The sequence below is a fragment of the Urocampus carinirostris genome, chromosome 3, assembly GCF_059441175.1.
Source record: "Urocampus carinirostris isolate Australia breed hairy pipefish chromosome 3, RoL_Ucar_1.0, whole genome shotgun sequence".
Taxonomy (NCBI): domain Eukaryota; kingdom Metazoa; phylum Chordata; class Actinopteri; order Syngnathiformes; family Syngnathidae; genus Urocampus; species Urocampus carinirostris.
The window spans coordinates 238,817-259,724 of record NC_142351.1 but is presented as its reverse complement, the minus strand read 5'-3'; the positions used below and the strand labels follow the sequence as shown (position 1 = coordinate 259,724).

General features: G+C 44.3%; 1 protein-coding gene across 2 annotated transcripts; it reads left to right on the top strand.

Moving 5' to 3' along the window:
* Nucleotides 1-3,929: 3,929 nt before the first annotated feature.
* Nucleotides 3,930-20,294, top strand: LOC148368179 (uncharacterized). Of its 2 annotated transcripts, XM_088330219.1 has the most exons (3): nt 3,930-4,174; nt 12,894-12,986; nt 18,056-20,294. In XM_088330219.1, exons 1-3 carry the CDS (start codon nt 4,054-4,056, stop codon nt 19,378-19,380), a joined length of 1,539 nt encoding a protein of 512 aa, XP_088186345.1. In that variant the 5' UTR covers nt 3,930-4,053; the 3' UTR covers nt 19,381-20,294. The 2 variants fall into 2 exon arrangements, with proteins under 2 accessions (XP_088186345.1, XP_088186346.1); XM_088330220.1 differs by lacking the exon at nt 12,894-12,986.
* The last annotated feature ends 614 nt before the right edge of the window (nt 20,295-20,908 follow it).

Here is a 20,908-nt window from a genome sequence, read left to right as displayed (position 1 = left end):
ATTGTCCATTATCTCCATCCATGATCTGCACGCCTGGAGGGACAAAAGCATGACCAACTTGGGTGCCGAGGTGCATAACTTGTTTGGGTGTTTGGGCAATTGGCTTGGCCATGCTCCAAACATTTTTATGTGTGTGTCTTTTTTTTTTGGATGTATTTCCTTTTTATTTTCTTTGTTCTTGTATGTGTGTGTCTTGGTGTCAGTCACCCCTCTTGAGGGATATGACCAAGATAGCTAGCTTACCGTATTTTCCGCACTATAAGGCGCACCGGGTTATAGGACGCACCCCGAAAAAATAGTTTTTGGTCCTATTTTGACATTCATAAGACGCACCGGATTATAAGGCGCTATAATGGGAACGTGGGCAAAACAGTCAGATAGTTCAGTCCAACTGATTACCCCTTTAACAATCCGAAAGCTTGCAAAGACGCAAATACGTGTCGAGAACACGTGCGGATGCGGTGTCCGTACCATGTCACTCAAATGCATCGTTCCATCATTCGGAAGGTTAAAGTCTTGGGATTCAAGGAATGCCAACTATTCCTTAGTTTCTATTTTCTTTTTCGCTCGCAACTTTACTGCGCATATGACAATAAAGACTTGGAATTGAGTTGAATTTAAAAATAGACACTCCATTCCATCCATTATCTGCACCGCTTATCACAGAAACATCGAGTTCAGTCTGAAACAAGATATATAGCCGGAGTAGCTCACCGAAGTCGTTGTGTTCATAATAATGTGCAGCCGTGGTCCTCTTATATCCGTGAGTTTAGTAAATCCAGGAGAATAAAATATTTACAAATACAAAATAGTAAAAAAATGCTTTCTGTATGCCGTCAGCCACGTGCTATACGCATTCATCTTTTCCGGCCAATTGCAGGCTTTGTTTCGCCGTTTAAGCCAATGGCAGCCTGTAAATTATAAAAAGGATCCGCCTCTTGACCTTCAAATAACTTTAGCCAATAGCGATCGATTCAAATGATGATTGACACATTGGTTAGCCAATGAAACGCCGGTAGATAAATCCCAGCATACACCGCGGACTACTCCACGTTCGGGGGAAAATCGAGTCGGCGGCTGCAAGTTAGTTGCGAGACTTTGCGACTTAATATAGATCCATATACAAGGCGCACTGTATTATAAGGCGCATGGTCAGCTTTTGAAAAAAATAAAGGCTTTTAGGTGCGCCTTATAGTGCGGAAAATACGGTACTTTTACACACGTAAACAACTTGAGTCACAACCTGCGGGTGAAGGCTGTACCTTTTTCGAACAAATGACTTCGAATCATTCATGTGATACACCACAGCAGTTCATTGATAGATAATAGATAGGAGTCCACTGGCCTTCAAGCTCTAGATGGTTTGGCAAAAGGAGTTCCGTGCACCTGGTTGAAGACAGCTAGGTGTCTACCAGTGAGTGTCTGAATCCAACCTTTTGATGAGAGACAAATTATTTTGGCTTGAGAACCATATTGTCCTGACCTTGAAGGTGCTTGCTCCTAAGAACAAATTGAAAACTTAACTGGTTTTGACTACAATATAGAAATATATAAACATATATATATATATATATATATATATATATATATATATATATATGTAACCGCGGTGTACTTGTCCCACCAAAGATCCACATTCACGCTGGACTGGATGATGAGGTTTTTATTATTACAGTTTCTGCAAATGGATGAGTCACAACATTAGCTTTTCTGCTGGCTTTGATCTCTTTGATCTCAGTAGCAGCTCTCTCTGGAAACTCCCCAACAAAGCATATCAAAGAGCTTTTTTATTCAATTGACATAACATACATTTTAGAATATCACAATACATTTGTACATTCATTTTAACAAGATACTTTTAACAAGAGATCGTATAGTGGATTTTTAACGTTTACAATGAATTCAACATATTTTTCTTCAGTCTGAATTTCAATCAACATCATCCTTTTTAATATATATATATATATATATATATATATATATATATGAGAAAATAGAAATAAGAAATTAAATGAAAAATGAAATGACCTGCATTTCTATAGCGCTTTTCAAGTCAATGACTTCCCAAAGCGCTTTACAATGTGCTCCACATTTCCCAATAGCGGCCTTGCAGCCATGTAAGGCGCTAACCTGCTTATTGGGGGTCTTAGGGGTTCAGTGTCTTACCCAAGAACACTTCGACATGTAACACAGACGAGTCGGGATTCGAACCGGGATCACTTGATCCCAAGACGAGCGCTCTACCTCCTGAGATACTGCCGCCCCCAAGAACAATAATGAGTATAAAAACGGGTACAATTTACCTGCAAATGAATGAGTCACAACATTACCTTTTCTGCTGGCTTTGATCTCTACAAGGGGAATTAATATTTTAGTAAAACAGAAACAAAACGAAAATAAATCCAAACAGCTTGGCAATATCAATCTCATTACTGTGCATGTTGAGAGATTTGCCAGCTGGAGTTATAATGTTTAAAATGAACTTCTTTTGTGGAGCACCAAAAGATGTGTCTTACCAGTAGCAGCTCTCTCTGAAGACTGCCATCAAACCCCGCCTCCCGGTCACATGTCAGAAGCCAAAACCAAACCCCACCCCATACCAGCAGGTGGCACTGTTGCACTCATCATTGCAGGACACTTTCCAAAAACTATACACATATTTCAGCAGGAATTTCAATAATCCAAAAGTTATTAATACACCTGTTACACATACCCAATGAAACGTATTGGTATAGGGTATTTAGATAGGGCTACATAAAATACACACTGTAATAAAAACAGGGGAATATGCAATGTAGGTGGTGTGGTTTACTGTGGGCTTTTACTTTGCCGGGTAGAGTTAAAGAGCCTCATGGCATGAGGAAGAAATGATCTCCTCAGTCCGTCCGTGGAACAAGACTGTGATAGCAGTCTGTCGCTGAAGCTGCTCTTCCGTCCGGAGAGGATGCTGTGTAGTGAATGTCGTGAATTGTCCATGATTGACCGCAGCTTGTTCAGTGCCCGTCTCTCAGCTACTGTTGTCAGGCTGTCCAGCTCTGTGCCCGCTTTCCTCAGCAGTTTATTCAGACGAGAGGCATCCTTCTACTTGGCGCTGCCTCCCCAACACGCTGCCGCATAGAAGAGGGTGTTTCCCACAACAGTCTCATAGAACATCTACAGGGGCTTTTTGCAGATGTTTGACCTTTCCTGCATAGAGCTATTGCTTTTTAAACACGACAGTGTCTTCTTCTGTTATTTTATTTTTTTTGGGTGGAATCATTAGTAGGCTAGCGTGGCACGTGGCACGACGGCTGAGCAGTTAGCATGTTCCTTGTAAAGTCATGGGATCCAATCCAGCCACCAGCCTTCCAGTGCAGCGTCTGCATGTTCTCCCCGTGTTTGCGTGGGTTTGCTCAGGGCGATCCGGTCTCCTCCCAAATTCCGAAAACATGCATTTTAGGTGAATTGGCCGGTCCAAATGGTCCCTAGGTGTGAATGAGCGAGTGAGATGTCTGTCTCTGTGTGCCCTGCGACTGGCTGGCAATCAGTTGAAGCTAGCATGGGCTCCAGCACCCCCGCGACCCTACTGGGGATAAGCCGTGCAGATCATGGATGGAGATAACGGACAATCTATTTAGAGCCGAGTTGGCTGTCCAAATATTATGGGATTGGGATGACGTCACTGATGACATTTTTAACGGGGATAACTAGTAACTGGACTGGATTACCTTTTGAAAATAACTCTCCCGAGTTGCCAACCCTGGTCACAGCTAAGCTATGCAAAGACTCCACGAGATGGCAGAATCCCGAAACGTTTACAGTTGCAGTCTTTTCGAAATTCCCGTGGCAAAAATCAGTATGCCGTCGTGGGAAAATAGTACCGCAAAAAAAAAAAAAAAGCACTTTTCATGACCCGGAAATTGTCGGTTTAGAGCCCCGCCCACCACGTTTGTTCTTCCGGGTCACCCTCAGCTTTGTTCCTCCCCGGTCGTCTCGTAAAGCTCCATTTAACTCCGTAAAAGCGTTCACGTAACTCAGATAAAGAGTTAATGGTGAGTTTTAAAGCTGGTTCAAATGTGTTCCGGAGGGAGCGGACATTTCAAAGAGGAGCTTTACGAAGAGAGCGAGCGAGAAGCTCCGAGGCTAACTCCAGTTAGCATGAGCCAGCAGCTCCAAGTCGCGATGGAAGGAGCAGGTCGGTCGCTTTCTTCTTTTCCGCTCACAAAGTCAATTTAATTTTTACTTTTATAGTTCATATTATCAATGCGACTGCTAGGAGGCAGTGTCCGTGTGATTGATAGAAGGTTTTTTTTAGGGTTGGGTAGGGTTACTTGAACTGGATTACTTTCAATGAATACCAAATATGCAATTAAAAGACGAAAGAAACTAAATATGAATACAATGATGACTCACAACACGTGGTCAGCTTTCTCTCCTGGCTTTGATCTCTTCGATATCCGGCAAAACCAGGGTTGGGTAGGGTTACTTGAACTTGATTACTGTATTTTCCGCGATATAAGGCGCACCGGGTTATAGGGCGCACCCCGAAAAAATAGTTTTCGGTCCAATTTTTGACATAGATAAGACGCACCGGATTATAAGGCGCTACAATGGGAACGTGGGCAAAACAGTCAGATAGTTCAGTCCAACTTATTACCCCTTTAACAATCCGAAAGCTTGCAAAGACGCAAATACGTGTCGAGAACACGTGCGGGTGCGGTGTCCGTACCATGTCACTCAAATGCATCGTTCCATCATTCGGAAGGTTCAAGTCTTGGGATTCAAGGTCAAGTCAAGTCAAATTTATTTATGACGCCCTTAATCACAAAAATGTCTCAAAGGACTGCACAGGATTACAGTTACAAAATGACACAATGACCTGATCTTAAACCAGCATGCGGGCAAGGAAAAACTCAAAAACCTCAGTGTGAGGAGAAAAGAGAAACCTTGAGAAAGGACCTCACATGTGGTAATCCCCCTTCCAGGATTGAACAGGGTGAATTACCATTAGCATTACTGTACACAGAATAGTAAACACTAGGTAAGATGTTGAAAATGTCCGGAAAGAGCATGACATCAACGACGACGCCAGCTGGTAAATGCAGGGGTTGACATGCTGCAGGTCAGACCCCGGTCCGCTGACCCATCCCAAATCATCCTTCTCCTTCGTATCAGCCAGGCAGGCCTCAGAAAAAGACAGGACAAAACAGAATACAAGGTGGGCATCAATCATATGCTTTGGAATAGAAGTGTGTCTTAAGCCTCGATTTAAAAACTTCCGTTGAGGTTGCAGATCTTATCTCCAGAGGCAGGGCGTTCCACAACACCGGGGCCCGGATGGAGAACGCTCTCGAGCCCGCAGACTTCTTGGCTCTCTGAGTCACAAGTAGACCGGCAGAATGCCAACTATTCCTTAGTTTCTATTTTCTTTTTCGCTCGCAACTTTACTGTGCATATGACAATAAACACTTGGAATTGAGTTGAATTTAAAAATACACACTCCATTCCATCCATTATCTGCACCGCTTATCACAGAAACATCGAGTTCAGTCTGAAACCAGATACAGGGATAATATATAGCCGAAGTAGCTCACCGAAGTCGTTGTGTTCATAATAATGTGCAGCCAATGTCTTCTTATATCCGTGAGGGTAGTAAATCCAGGAGAATAAAATAATTTCAAATACAGAATAGTAAAAAATGCTTTCTCTATGCCGTCAACCCAAAATGCTATTCACATTCATCTTTTTCGGCCAATCGCAGGCTTTGTTTTGCCGCTTTAGCCTATGCCAGCCTGTAAATGATAAAAAGGATCCGCCCTTTGACCTCCGAATAACTTTAGCCAATAGTGATTGATTCAAATGATGATTGACACATTGGTTAGCCAATGAAACGCCGGTAGATAAATCCCAGCATACACCGCGTACGACTTGGCGTTCGGGGGAAAATCGAGTCGGCGGCTGCTTTGCAATTTTAAAATTGATCCATAAATAAGGCGCACTGTATTATAAGGCGCATGGTCAGCTTTTGAAAAAAATAAAGGCTTTTAGGTGCGCCTTATAGTGCGGAAAATACGGTACTTTCAGTTACTTTTGGATAACTCCAATAGCAAATATGCTCATAAAAGACAAAAGAAACTCAACAGGAATCAAATGATGACTCACAAGAGGTGGTAAGCTTTCTCTCCTGGCGTTGATCTCCGGCAAAACGAACATCAAATGGCACAGAAACAAAATGAAAATCAATCCAAACAGCTTGTCAACATCATTTTTGCCGTTCCATGTACTCTGTCACTCCCCAAGCCTGCACAAAATGTAATAATTTGATTCCTATTGAGTTTCCTTTGTCGTTCATGAGCATATTTGCTATTGGAGTCATCCAAAAGTCATTGAAAGTAATCAACTGCGGCGCAGTGGTTAGCGCTTGTGCGGCACAGTTCATGTCATGGGAACCTGTCGTGGGTTCAAATCCAGCTCCAGACTTTCTGTGCGAAGTTTGTATGTTCTCCCCGTGCTTGCGTGGGTTTCCTCCGGGCACTCCGGTTTCCTCCCACATTCCAAAAACATGCATTTCAGGTGAATTGGCCGTCCCAAATTGTCCCTAGGTGTGAAGGAGCGAATGAGTTGTCTGTCCCCGTGTGCCCTGCGATTGGCTGGCAACCGGTTCAGGGTGTCCTCTGCCCACTGCCCGAAGATGGCTGGGATGGGCTCCAGCCCCCCCGCGACCCTAATGAGGATAAGTGGTACGGCTAATGAGATGAGATTAATATAAATAATAATAATAATGATAATGATAAGCACGGCAGCGCAGTGGTTAGCGCTTGTGCGGCACAGTTCATGTCATGGGAACCTGTCGTGGGTTCAAATCCAGCTCCAGACTTCCTGTGCGGAGTTTGTATGTTCTCCCCGTGCCTGCGTGGGTTTCCTCCGGGCACTCCGGTTTCCTCCCACATTCCAAAAACATGCATTTCAGGTGAATTGGCCGTCCCAAATTGTCCCTAGGTGTGAAGGAGCGAATGAGTTGTCTGTCCCCGTGTGCCCTGCGATTGGCTGGCAACCGGTTCAGGGTGTCCTCTGCCCACTGCCCGAAGATGGCTGGGATGGGCTCCAGCCCCCCCGCGACCCTAATGAGGATAAGCGGTACGGCTAATGAGATGAGAGATGAAGTTAAAGTAACCCTACCCAACCCTGTTTTTTGTAATGTTTTATTGAAGAAAACGGGAATGGGAGCCACCAGGCTGTACTTGGCCAAGACGCGCCACAGGAAATCAAATCGAATCTATTTGTAAAGCACTTCAAACAATCCATTGTCACTCAAAGTGCTGTATAAAAACATTTAACATACAACAAGACGGTCAAATTCCCACGAATATAAAAATCACCCCCCCTGCCTCGACAAACCCCCAAAATGTATACTCACGCACACACAAGGGTTACAATACCATAAAATCAAAATAAGTAGTGATAGGAATTCAACTTTATTACAAATGTAGCGTTTACCAAATTGTTCGAATGAGTTATCTGACTCCATGAATCAAACACAAACTTTATTCTCTTAACAATGCATGCTCGTTTCTAAATGGAAACATGAACAAAGATAGCCAGCATTTTCACATGTGGGCAGATTTATTTTCTTAAAGTATTTATGAAGTGAATTCCATCGAATTTAGCCAAATTATTGTCGAGCCTCCCATCTCTCGTTCTCCGATCTTATTCCCCGTCTCTCTTCTTACGTCTTTTTGACACGTCGGGGCATCGGCCACCCCCCATGAGGCGTGCTGACTCCTCCTCCCATTGGCGTGCCACCGCCTCGCCGAAGGGCGTCGTGGATGTCTGTCCTTGTGCGTCTGGCCTTCTCCCGTCAGCAATCACAGGAATTCTGTTATCAAGAGACGTCTGATGCATTCCAGACAGTCTAACCTTCTAATGTACCTTGAAGAAAAACAGTCAGTGAATCTCTCTTCTGCATCAAACTGAGTACATGCACTTTTTTTGTAGTTAATTTTATAATATCCGTTATAGTCAAATGTTTAAAATCTTTCAGTAGTGATAGAGATAAAATAATGATCATAACAGGGCACAGACTAGCCATGCGAGGAATGGGACCTAAGGGTAAGGATTTTCCACACTGATGGGATGGAAGTGTCGAAGAGAATTCATCTCGTACGTGTTCAGAGAGAACGCAGGAATCAATGGCGTCAGAGGGAGCTCTTGTTTATTGATGCAACAATGTCACAAGAAACTCAAAGAATCTCCAGACACGAGTGGGTCTTATAGTTTCAATACAGCACGAGTACACGATACAGCCTGTCCTTTTCGCGTTTACGTGCCACGTGAAGGAGGGTTCCGTAACCATAGTCCTTGGAATTATTTTCTAATTTTGGGTCAGTTTGGGCTTTGCCGGAGTCTCTTGTCAGATTGTTTATACTAATTCGTCAAATATGACACCTCCATTTTTGACTGAGTCACTCTGGGTGATCTTACATTTGTCAATGTTCAGAGCAGTTTTTGATAACAAATCGCAGCATTTAGATGGACCGATAACTAACATTTCGGTCTTTTCAGAGTTAAGACGCAAGAAGTTGAGTGACATCCAGTCTTTGATCTAAGTGAGGCAGGCCTCCCAATTTCCACAATTTAGTGTGGCAGATTCCTCCATGGGAAGATAGAGTTGAGTGTCATGTGCGTAGCAACGGAAACTGATATTATACTTGCGAATAATCTCACCTCATGGAAGCCTGTCGATGCTGAAAAGAAGGGGGCCAAGCACTGAACCCTGCGGAACACCACAGGTAAGGGGCCGGTCACACAGACATTTGCGGCTGAATGACGGCCAGAAATTTCTGCCTTTGAGGCGGACGCTATTGGACGTATTGAGCTCACCATTGAAACGTGATAATGCTGTGCTTGACTCGAGTTCGGGAATTCTCGCGCGGGTGGCAGCGCGACACACTTTTGCCCTGCTCAACTCTTCAGAGCGCGGGTACACTGCCTATAACAGGTGTAGTGAGGCTTAAACACGGCCAGAAATTTCTGGTCGTGAAGCAGATGCCGCTGGGACGCTGTTGGACGTTTAGCGCCCGCAATATAGACGAGATAGAGCTGTGCTTTACTCGCGGTCGCAAATTTTCACGTGGTTGGGCGCGTTCAAAACTTTTGAGCAGCTCAAAAGTTTGAGCACGTGTTTAAAACGCGTGCCGCACACGTGGTCAACACGAGTTAATGACGCGGAAATGACGTGCTAGGGTCGCGGCCAGGCCGCAGGTACACTTGGGTAGGACGGGAAATTTCAGCGGGTAATCGTGGGTGGAGCATGGTAATAGCATGTTCTGTGCCTGTATCGCGGTGTTATTACGTGAAATTAGCGTGTTACGCATGTGACAGTCAAACGCCTTTCTCTGCGTATAAACAGCGCAAATGCCGAGCGTGCTCGTGACGTCAAAGGGGTGAACAAGGATCCCCGTCAGCGTAGTTTCTCTTCATTTCGAATAAATCATTCGGTGCATCCGAAATGGTCGCATCAAGGCCTTAAAGCTAGTACCTTAATTTGGCCTTTTGGCTGAGATTAAGAATCCCAGCTATTAAGCCTTAATACACATGATGATTCTGATCGATAATGAATAATGAGTAAAGCAGATAGAATCAAAATCCTAAAGTCCCACCCCCTCTTCGTCAACGTAACAACTTTGTCTCAAACCATTTTTATATCTTGACAGTTCTTTTCACAATAATAAATTCAAAATGATGCTATAGCTTGAAGTCTTGTTCCTCACGAGACTGTGATTTGTTCTATTATGTTATTCTACAGCTCGGTTCCAAGTTTAGCGTTCCCCCGCTACTACAACCACGTTTACATCGTCCAATCTCACATTTAAAGAATGTAATGGCAAATATACAATCAAAACCTCTTCATCTTGCATTTGTTGGAAATGTGATACAGATTAAACCGTTCCGTCATTGTTGATGTTGTGAACGTAATTTGACGGTAGATCCTCCCCCCTCGCGTGAATGCGCATTCTCCTGCGCTCCCAACGAAAGCGATCGTATTCTATATAAAACGCTCATTAAAACTATAAAGCGAGCTAATTATAATAATTGGGAGATCCTAGTCTATATAACGCGTTTATTCAAACAAAAAATTGCGATCTTATTTAACAAAATGCGTTTGTTAACATGGAAGGAAAAGTCACGTGAGGGGGTGGGGCGGTTTGGTTGTTGCGTAGGAGTCGGATTTGGGCACATCACCGGCTCGGCAGTTTTCATACACGTGATCTAAACACGGAAATAAAGCGCAAATGACGCGATGAGAGGAAGCAGAACAGTCGCCGGCGTCTTTTTTCCGGCCACACCACGGGTCAAAAGCGGGTTGGCCATTTTTGCGCATTTTCCATTGCGGGCAAACACGGGCGAAAAAAAATCCCAGAATTTTAGCCGTCATTCAGCCGCAAATGTCTGTGTGACCGGCCCCTAACAGTAACAATTCAATGAGACTTGACTTTTGAAGCCATTATTTCTGTATATTCAAAAAAATGAAGGTCAAAATGAGTCTCGGCGATCTCTGATGCAGGGAGACTCATTTGAAGTGGTGTATTGTTGAAATTGGACAGCCTTCGCTCGTGTTATTGTTTATTAGATTTGATCAAATCCTCAAATGTCGCACGGTCAAATCAAATATGCTGAACAATAAGCCTTTGCCTGGAAAGCGGGTCGAGCGCTTTTCTTGAATTTGGTCTCAAAATATATGCTCTGACACTTTCCCAAAATCAATTCAAAGTATTTTGCTGTTTGAGTCAAAAAGGGTCCCGAGCCTCGAGTCAAGAGCTCGGGTTTGGGCTTCGGAAAGGGTTTTCAAGTGATTTTCCGGTTGCAAAATAGGGGCAAGAGGTAGAAACTCGGGTTGAGGCTCCCTATTTGGATATGAGACTGAATTTCAGGGTCTGAAACAGCGTTGGAGCTAGGGTTATGAAGTAGGGTTTGAGCCCCCTATTAGGGTTCTCAACTGAATAGCTTTGGAGCTAGGCTTATAGGAAGGCTAAGGCTAAGGTTACAGTTTAAACCGGGGTTAGGTCTAAAGTTAGGGGTGAAGGGCTATTTTCTAGGGTTTTGGCTGCAAGTCAGAATTTTCAATGATTTTAGGCTTCCGAAATAAGGTTAGGGTCTGACACTAAAGTCTAGGCTCCCGTTCTTTTGATCGGCTGTAGACTTTCACTCGCCACGACGACAAGCGCGGACTCCTACGACCCCCTCCTTCAATTCCCTTCACGTTCTAGTTTCTCCACTTCAAGACTTGCCACGAATCTCAAACCTCCTCTTAAGGGTAGTCCAAAGTCTCCTTTTCAAGATTCTCTCCTCCCCAAGAACTTCCCCAAGTCTCCCTCTCAAGTTTCCCCTCCTTGTCCCAAGACCTTCCACTTCTAGCGTTTTCTTAAAGGAATTACCAGGCAGTCTTCATTTGAGCTGTGAAAAGCCACGGGTCCCGGGGACTGGCAAGCTCAAAAATCCAGGGGTCCCAACAGAGATCTATGGCTCCCCAAAATGGAGTCTTATCCAGGTTGAAATTGTAAATTGGCAACAAATATATGATATATGATGAATCCATATTTTCATTCAGTTTTCATCATCACAGTTCAGCAGTTATCGCTTCTGATTTTTCAGTTCATATATTCTTGGTGGTTTGCTGTCCCGCCACAGTTGTAATGCCTTCTCAAGGTCCAATCCATTATCATCCTCCTCAGTGCGTCACCAGGAATATAATTGAGTCCATTTGGCAGAAGAGTCATTTCTTGCTAGGAGTATTCTTTTGTTTATTTTCTTTTGTCAAATTGTTCGCACGTGTTTTCCTTGCCTCCGCTTTTTTCCGAGGAACTTCTCCGCCGTTTTTTCGTGCCGGAATGATTGCCGTCGTTATCACTTTCTGCATTATGTTTCGACTTATTACCGACACTAAAGAAATGACCGATTTTGTGTTGATTTTCACCTCATCTCGCCGACAAGCACCACAACAATGACGTCGTCTCGAAGTAACGAGATCTCGTCGGCCGAGATCGGCGTGCGGACGAAAACTCGAACCCCGAGACCAAAACAAGAATGGCGGATCCGCCAGACCAAAAGTTTGGAGTGCGGTAAATCTTTGTTGAAAAAAAAGTAATTGGGCAATAATGACAATTTTGTATCCAAAAAGTTGCGTCCCGGGGACGCACGTTGATTTGACCCGATGCGTCCCCAGCAAAAATGATCATCTAGGACGCAGGGACGCCGGCAAACCAGAACACTGACCGGGTAACCTATTTTCAAGATTCTCGCTACCCAAAGATCCCCTCTCTAGTTTCCCTCTCAAGATCTCCTCCTCTACTACCCATGTCCCACACCCCCTTCTCGCCTCTACAGTCTTTTATTGTTGCTGTTTCAATAAACGTCTCTTAAGTCAGGTGACACCACATCCCTTCTGTCCTGTGTTTGGGACTGTTCGACACCTCGTGACAGGAAATGTTCCAATCTAGACTTAAGACACACCCATATTTCATAGCTCTATGAAAATGAGCTCTCTATAACTTACTCTATACTTAATGTTGAGGTTGACTGTGTATTATGCACTGAGGCCCTTGCAACACCCATTGCAACCTGCTTAAATGTCTTCAACTCTGGAGAGCGCTGTTTTTCAGATCAAACCTTTTCAACTGGACCAAAAAGTCATTTAAAAAACAAAAGAAAACTTTTGTTTAAAATTGCCTCTTATTCATGTCGTATTTTTTGTTTGTTTCAATCGTGTGTGTTTTTTTTTTTTGTTAACTTTCAAAAAGTCTTGAATTAAACTTGTCTTAAGCTGTACGAACCCTGTGGTCTTCTCTGCGTCCCTTTTGTGAGTTTCTGTGAGTAAAGGCGTCACAAATAAATGCCATTTGACTTGTGTGTCGCAGACATGGGTGAAGACTATCATCCTACTGCGTGGCAGGAACCAGAGTGTCCAGGAACTGTTTACAAGATACTCAGAGATGCGTTGAACAGAGCAGGTTAGTCGTTTTACTTTCCGCAATACGAGATATTTGGCCGTCGACGTCCACCGTACTTTCCTTTCGAATGAGTTTCGGGCTTCTGTCTCGCTCATTCTTTCAAAATATATACAGCGAAGCAAAGAAGTATTTGAACACCCTGCTATTTTGTTACATCTCCCACTTAGAAATCATGGAGGGGTCTGAAATTTCCATGGTAGGTGCATGTCCACTGTGAGAGGGATAAACTAAAAAGAAAAATCCATTGTTTTGAACAAATTAGTTGTGTGATATAGCTACAAAAAAGTATTTGAACACCTGAGAAAACGAATGTCAATATTTGGTACTGTGGCCTTTGTCTGCTGTTAGAGGTTTCCTGATGTCTTTCCTTCTAACTCTAACCTAATATCAGTTCAAAAGCCTAACTTGCAGCCCAAACCCTTTTTTCAACCTGCAACCCTCGTTCTAAACCCTACATTTGGTTTAGAACCTTAATATGGAGCTCAAACCCTAGTTCCTAACACTAGCCCTAACCCTATTTTAAACCGTAACCCTAGCTCTTAACCAATTTGGGAACTCTAAGTTCAGACTAGTACCTTAATAAGAAGCCCAAACCTGTTTTTAACCCTAGCCCCAATCCTGTTTTAACTATTATGCGGTCACAATCGGTACTTAAGCCGTCCATGAACTGGTATTATGTCTGTATTAGGCTTGTACAGTACAGTCCTGTTCTCCTTGCACCCTCAAAATTCATCCCTGGGCTCTCCTGTCTTTTTCCAGATCCAGATCAGTTTTCCCCAGAACCCCCAGCATACAGTCACAATCGGTCCTTAAGTTGTATACGAACCAGAATTATGTCAGTATGAGGCTTGTACAGTCCTCTCCTGTTCTCTTTGCACCCTCAAAATTCATTCCTGGTGTCTCCTGTCTTTATCCGCATCCATCTCATCAAGTCATTGACATTGACTTGAAAAGCGCTATATAAATGCAGATCATTTCATTTCATTTCACCAGCTTTGCACGATCTGCAGGAGATTCCTGTCCCACTCCTCCACACAGATCTTCTCTAGATCAGTCAGGTTTCTGGGCTGTCGCTTAGAACCTCTGAGTTGGAGCTCACTCGAAAGATTTTTGATTGGGCCATGCCAGAACCTTGATATGCTTCTTACTGGAGCCACTCCTTGGTTTTCCTGGCTGTGTGCTTCGGGCCATCTTGGAGAAATGATCAGTTACGACCAGGACATCTACAGACTTGTTCCCTTGCTCAGCAGTCCAAATGTCTATACAGACCAACCTACATAGGCTCAGAGGTGACTATGTTCTTGACTGGTGCACGGTTGTGTGGTTCCAGTGTTTTCCCTACTATACAACGCTGACAGGATTTGACATAATTCACAACATCACGTTCCATGCCGTTCCAGAAGAATCGTTGCCTCACCAGAGACAAAGTACGGTTCTGGCCTTGGTGACCTGCTGAGTCATGTAAACCGTGAAGGACTTTCTTTTTCAATGAGTCAGGCACCACAAACTGGAAGATTTTCTTGGCCATGCGAGGATCTTTCCTTATTTTGTAGAGCACGCCATTCTGTATGGTGAGTCTGCTCCAATGCTTCAGTAGTTTCATCACACTTGGTGACTCGACAGCTCTCTCACGCCTGGTAGGTCTCTTGTGTCTATGCACAAAGTACATGGTTCTGCTTATTGTGTTGTCCTGTTCTTGTAAACCAACAAACTGACTGTGTGGGAGTGCCGTTGACTGATCTTCCTTCTGCAGATGATTGAAGTTAGCATCCGTTCCCATCACTTGACCCACGCCGCCAGTGGACTGAGCACTGAAGACAGCAGCAACTTCTTCTGATGTCACAGAACCATTCGTGCCTGGTGGAACTGCCCTTTTCACTGACTCATCTGATGTCTCAGCACTCTCGTCTACAACAGCGTGACAATTGTTGGATACTCTGAACACCTCTTGCACAGTACTGTTGTTCACTCCGTTGACCTGGTCCAACAGTGAGGTATAGGGCTCGGTAACAAGGCGATGACCCACACATGACCGTACAAATGACTCACGGCTCAGAGCGTCGGCTACGATGTTTTTTTGGGCCGGGAATGTACTTCAGGTCAAAATTGTGTGCAGCTAGCTTCGCTACCCACCGCTGTTCACACGCATCAAGTCTTGGTTTGGTCAAAATGTATGTCAGCGGGTTATTGTCGGTCCACGTGGTAAAGTGTCTTCCTTTCAACCGATGGCTGAATTTATCACATACCGCCCATTTCAAGGCAAGAAATTCGAGCCTGTGTGCAGGGTAGTTGAGCTGGGAGCGAGAGAGCGTTTTACTTGCAAAGGCGACTGGTCTGGCTACTTTTCCACCAGGTGGCAGCTGTGACAGGACTGCTCCAATCCCATCGAAGGATGCGTCGACAGCCAGAATAAACGGCGCATCAAAATCTGGGTGGGCCAGAGTGACACCTGTCACGAGGTTGTGCTTCAGTGTTTCAAATGCGTTCTGGCATGCATCGGACCAATCAGCAGGCGTCAGCTTCACTCGACCTTTCCTCACTAGTTTGCGGCCTTTCTTGCATTTATGCTGGGCACCAGATTCAGATGTGAGCCTGAACAGAGGTTTTGCCTTCGCAGAACATGCTTCAATGAAGCTTTGGAAATACGTCACCATGCCTAGAAAAGATCTGATTTTACTAGGGCATGGCGTCTTGCCATCAGACTCCATTAGGTCAGCGACTTGTACGTCATTTATCGCTCTCACCTTCTCGGGGTCAGTCCGAATTCCATCCTCACTGATGACATGCCCAAGAAATTTCACAGTCCGTCTGAGGAAAAAACACTTTTTGGGTGCGAGCTTGAGGTTGTGTTCCTTGAGGCGAGTAAACACCATCTGCAGGCGTTGGAGTGCAACTTCCTCCGTGGGGGCAAACACCATCAGATCGTCGAGGTAACATAATAGGCTCGTGAAATTCTGATCACCGAATATCGACATCATCATCCTCATAAATGTTGCTGGGCTGTTGCAAAATCCCTGAGGGAGCCGGTTGTACTCGTGAAGCCCGAAGGGTGATGAGAATGCCGTATACTTGTTGTCATCGGGGTGCAAGGGGACATTGTAGTAGCCTGACGTCAGGTCCATCGTGGAGAAAAAGGCATTTTCCCCAAGTGCGGCCAAAGCATCAGCTTGATGCGGTAGTGGGTAGGCATCCTTTATGGTTCTCGCATTAAGCCTTCTGAAATCAGTACATACCCTTAGTTCTCCATTCCGCTTCCATATGAGAACAAGCGCAGATGCATAGTCGCTAGTCGACTTCTGAATAATTCCTTTCTCTTCCATCTCGTTCAGAGTCGTCCTGAAATGAAATGAAATGATCTGCGTTTCTATAGCGCTTTTCAAGTCAATGACTTCCCAAAGCGCTTTACAGTGTGCTTCACATTTTCCAATAGCGGCCTGGCAGCCATGTAAGGCGCTAACCTGCTTATTGGGGGTATTGGGGGTTCAGTGTCTTACCCAAGGACACTTTGGCATGTAACACGGACAAAACGGGATTCGAACTGGGATCCCTTAATCCTAAAACGATCGCTCTACCTCCTGAGCTACTGCCGCCCCAAGTCCTCAGTTTTTCATACTGACTTGGTGGTATTTGTCTGTAGGGTAGACGGAACGGCTTATCATCAACAAGGTGGATCCGATGTACAAACTCTTTGGCCTCTCCACAGTCCATCTTATGGCGAGAAAAGATTGACTCGAATTGTTCGATGATATGAAGGAGCTTGTCTTTACACTGCAGCGAAACCTCGCATGACTTCAGGTCAATGTCTTGCAGTCCCAGAGCTTCCAGTGTACGCATCATGTCCTCTTCTGACCTGGGTCGGACCTCTTTGCTCTGTACACTCTGCACGTTGCACTTGACCTCCTCTGCACTGGGCAGGTCTTCCGCTGCGATACAAGGAGACACATCTGCAATTTTCCTGTTTCTTCTCAGCACCACAACTGTGTCCGTGGGATTAAAGACTTTAACAGGCACCCATCCATCTCCCCAGAGTGGAGTAACAACTCGTCCGACACGGACTTGTCTGGGCGCAGCCTTAGATTGGGTTGGCTCAACGACCACTGTGCTGCCCGCTGACGTCCCGGCCAACTCGGGTAACTTGCCCCAAATAACGTACTCGGTCCGTGGATTCAGGGTCACGCAACTCTTGATTTTTACCGTCCCTACCTTGTCTGGAGTGCAATCACCTCTCCATCTCTCTGTGTTAGAAAGCATTGACAGGAATTGACTGTGGTTATCAGACAGACCGTTGTCAGGTGTGGAAACTAATCTCCAATAGCCGTCAGTGCTTTTCAATTGAAAGAAAAATATGTTGAATCCATTGTAAACGTTAAAAATCCACTATACGATCTCTTGTTAAAAGTATCTTGTTAAAATGTAAAAATGTATTGTGATATTCTAAAATGTATTTTCTGTAAAGTGAAAAGAAAGCTCTTTGATATGCTTTGTTGGCAGTCTTACCAGAGAGAACTGCAAAGAGATCAAAGCCAACAGAAAAGCTAATGTTGTGACTCATCCATTTGCAGTAACTGTAATAAAAACCGCATCATCCAGTCCAGCGTGAATGTGGATCTTGGGTGGGACAAGTACACCGCGGTTACATTGGTGCCGTGACCCGTGACTTCTATCAAACTCTCCGAACCGAGGACTGTCCTACCTGCCACATCAGCTTCCCTTCGGGGATGAATAAGTATCTCTATCTATCTATCCATCTATCTGTAAGACCCAGCCACGACCCATCTTCAAAGCTCTGACTGAGGAGGGGAGGTTGTTCCCCAAAATCTCACAATACAGGGCCCCAGTCATCCTCTAAATAATGCGGTTCACTCGTCCTGTCCCATGTGCAAAAAAGCCCCCAAAGCATGATGTTATCACCCCTATTCTTCACATTAGAGATAATACTTACTGATCAGTAGCGCCTAAGCCTTGAGAATTTTTTTTAAGTTTTGGCACTCGGGGACAACGCTTCTGAAAACGTTACGGCACTGAACGAGTTGAGGGCAATACAAATAAATGTGACTTGTGTCTTACAGACGTCAGCCAAGAATATCTTCCTACTGCGCGGCAGGAACCAGAGTTGCCTGCCGTTAAAATTGAGGAGGAGGAGGAAGATGTGAAGCCCTATCACGTTAAGCAAGAGACGGAAGATGGGGAGCCTGTTCACGTTAAAGAAGAGGAAGATTTTCCAGTCTTGCGAGTGAGCGGAGTTCGTTCAACCGTCGAAGATCAAGGTCAACCTGAAGATAACGGTCGGCAGGAGCTTGGAAGCATCAGCTCCCGTCAACTCGTGGACACGGATGAGGACGACACGTCCCGCTCCGCAAACGCTGAAGGCGGTAACACATGTTCCCAGTGCGGGAAAACCTTTCGAAACAAGTATTATATGAAGTTGCATATGAAACTCCATGCTGGGGAGAAGCCTTTTTCTTGCTCAACTTGCGGTAAACAATTCGCCCAAAATGGACACTTGAAAATACACCAACTAACCCACACTGGCAAAAAGCCTTTTGCCTGCTCAGTTTGTGGTAAAAAATTCACCCAGCGTTGGGACTTAAAAATACACTCCAGAACCCACACTGGGGAGAAGCCTTTTTCCTGTTCAGTTTGTGGAAAACGATTCACCGGAAAAAATAACTTGAAGTTACACACCAGAACCCACACTGGCGAGAAGCCTTTTTCCTGCTCAGTTTGCGGTAAAAGATTCACCAAAAGTGGGAGCTTAAAAATACACTCCAGAACCCACACTGGCGAAAAGCCTTTTTCTTGTTCAGTTTGCAGTCAAAGATTCACTATGAGTTGGAGCTTAAAAAAACACACATTAACCCACACTGGCGAGAGACCTTTTTCTTGTTCAGTATGCGGTCAAAGATTCACTACAAGTGGAAACTTAAAGATACACACTAGAACCCACACTGGCGAAAAGCCTTTTTCCTGCTCAGTGTGCGGTCAAAGATTCACTACAAGTCGGAGCTTAAAAAGACACACATTAACCCACACTGGCGAGGAGCCTTTTTCTTGCTCAGTTTGCGGTCAAAGATTCACTACAGGTCAGGGCTTAAGAAGACACACATTAACCCACACTGGCGAGAGGCCTTTTTCTTGTTCAGTATGTGATCAAAGATTCACTACACGTGGGAACTTAAAAATACACACGAGAACCCACACTGGCGAAAAGCCTTTTTCCTGCTCAGTCTGCGGTCAAAGATTCACTACAAGTCGGAGCTTAAAAACACACACATTAACCCACACTGGGGAGAAGCCTTTTTCTTGCTCAGTTTGCGGTCATAGATTCACTTCAATTCAGAACTTAAAAAGACACACATTAACCCACACTGGCGAAAAGCCTTTGACCTGTTAACATTGTGGTGAAAAAAAAGTTCCATATTGGACACTAGAAATGACACACCAGAACCCACATTGGCGAGAAGACTTTTGCCTGCTTAGTTTGTGGTCAAAAATTCACTAAGAGTTATTAATTAAAAACATTCAATTGGTTAAGTATCATACAGGCCGTCTATAGGAACATAACAGCCACAAAACCATTTGCCCTCACCTTTTTTCAACCACTGACTGCTACCACGTCAAAAAAGCCACATTCATTCATTCACAGGAAGTGAGCAGACTCTCCAGCTGTATCATAAAGATTTGTGACCCCAAAGTCTTCATATGGATTCAAAAGATTCATGATTTGCATACGTGTCATATTTCTTGATAGATGATCTATTTCCTCGTGTGCCCGCATACAATTTTGCCTGTTGTCAACAATTTTAATTATTATAACAATAAGATGGCTGACATAGGTCCCCAGGGTTGGGGCTTATTCTCACCAGAGCCCCAAAGCTTGAAGAGCTTGTGGTTCTCTCCGTCCATGTCGTCCGGATGGGAACAATCCCCGTGAAGTCTGCCGCCAAAAGAGATAGGAAGCTTTATTTCTTCATCTTTCTGCTTGGCCATGTGCTGCTTCTCACACTCTCCTCACCTGAGGGAATTTTTTGTTCTAAAAAATACACAAAAAGGGTTATTGCGACAACCTCTTTGGTGTTTTGGGCAAATATCCCCCATGTTGGCACGCTATGAAAACAGTCCCTGATTATTGAAACGAGTCTATTATCTTCAATCCTGGTTCATTGATCGTTACTGTTAACCTGTTGCATCATTCTTCCACCTTCCTCCTCGCTCACACTGAGTGCTTGTGTCAACAATGTGCTTTATCCTTTTGTTTGATATAAATTGTTTTGTCATGTGAATAAAACGTAGTTTCATAAAATCAAACTGTGTCCATTATTTGTGGGTCGATGTTATTGTTTCTTCTGGACCGATCAATCATTATCCATATCAAATAACTCCAAAATCGTTCGATTAAAGTTGAAAATACGTTGTGTTTAAAGTTGGACCCTTCATGACAAACGCTAGACGCAGGCTATTTCAAACAAATTCGTGTCGGAAACCAAGAGCACCACCTGCTGACTGAATTGGTAGGATTATGATCCAAATAAATATCATTGAAAGCCATATGGCAATGGGTTGTTATTATGGCCATGAAAGAGTCAGAAATCATGTTACGAGTGATGACTTTTGCCAGAATCGAAACTCAACTCTGTGTTAAGTCAAGATAAAACAGAAAAGGGACTTGGATTTTCCTGGACCAAGATGAAGTTGAGACTGGAACCGGAAATCACCATGACCACATGGTAAGAAAACATGAAACCGAAATATGAAATGTTATGAACTGAGCAAGCGTGTGGATAAGAGAGTACTCGGTTGCTTTGGACACATGGAGAGGACAACAAACCGGACTGGACTGCCAACACAGAAGCTCTATGTAGGAAAGGCCAAAGCCGACTGGACTTCCTCAGAAGGCTGGCCTCCTTCAACATCTGAAAAAA

What these genes read in the sequence shown, in the direction of transcription:
- LOC148368179 (XM_088330219.1), top strand. Translation starts at nt 4,054, where the DNA reads ATGTGTTCCGGAGGGAGCGGACATTTCAAAGAGGAGCTTTACGAAGAG. An exon ending in AGTCGCGATGGAAGGAGCAG is followed by an intron (nt 4,175 to 12,893) that starts GTCGGTCGCTTT and finishes TGTGTGTCGCAG; the next exon opens with ACATGGGTGAAGACTATCAT. An exon ending in AGATGCGTTGAACAGAGCAG is followed by an intron (nt 12,987 to 18,055) that starts GTTAGTCGTTTT and finishes TGTGTCTTACAG; the next exon opens with ACGTCAGCCAAGAATATCTT.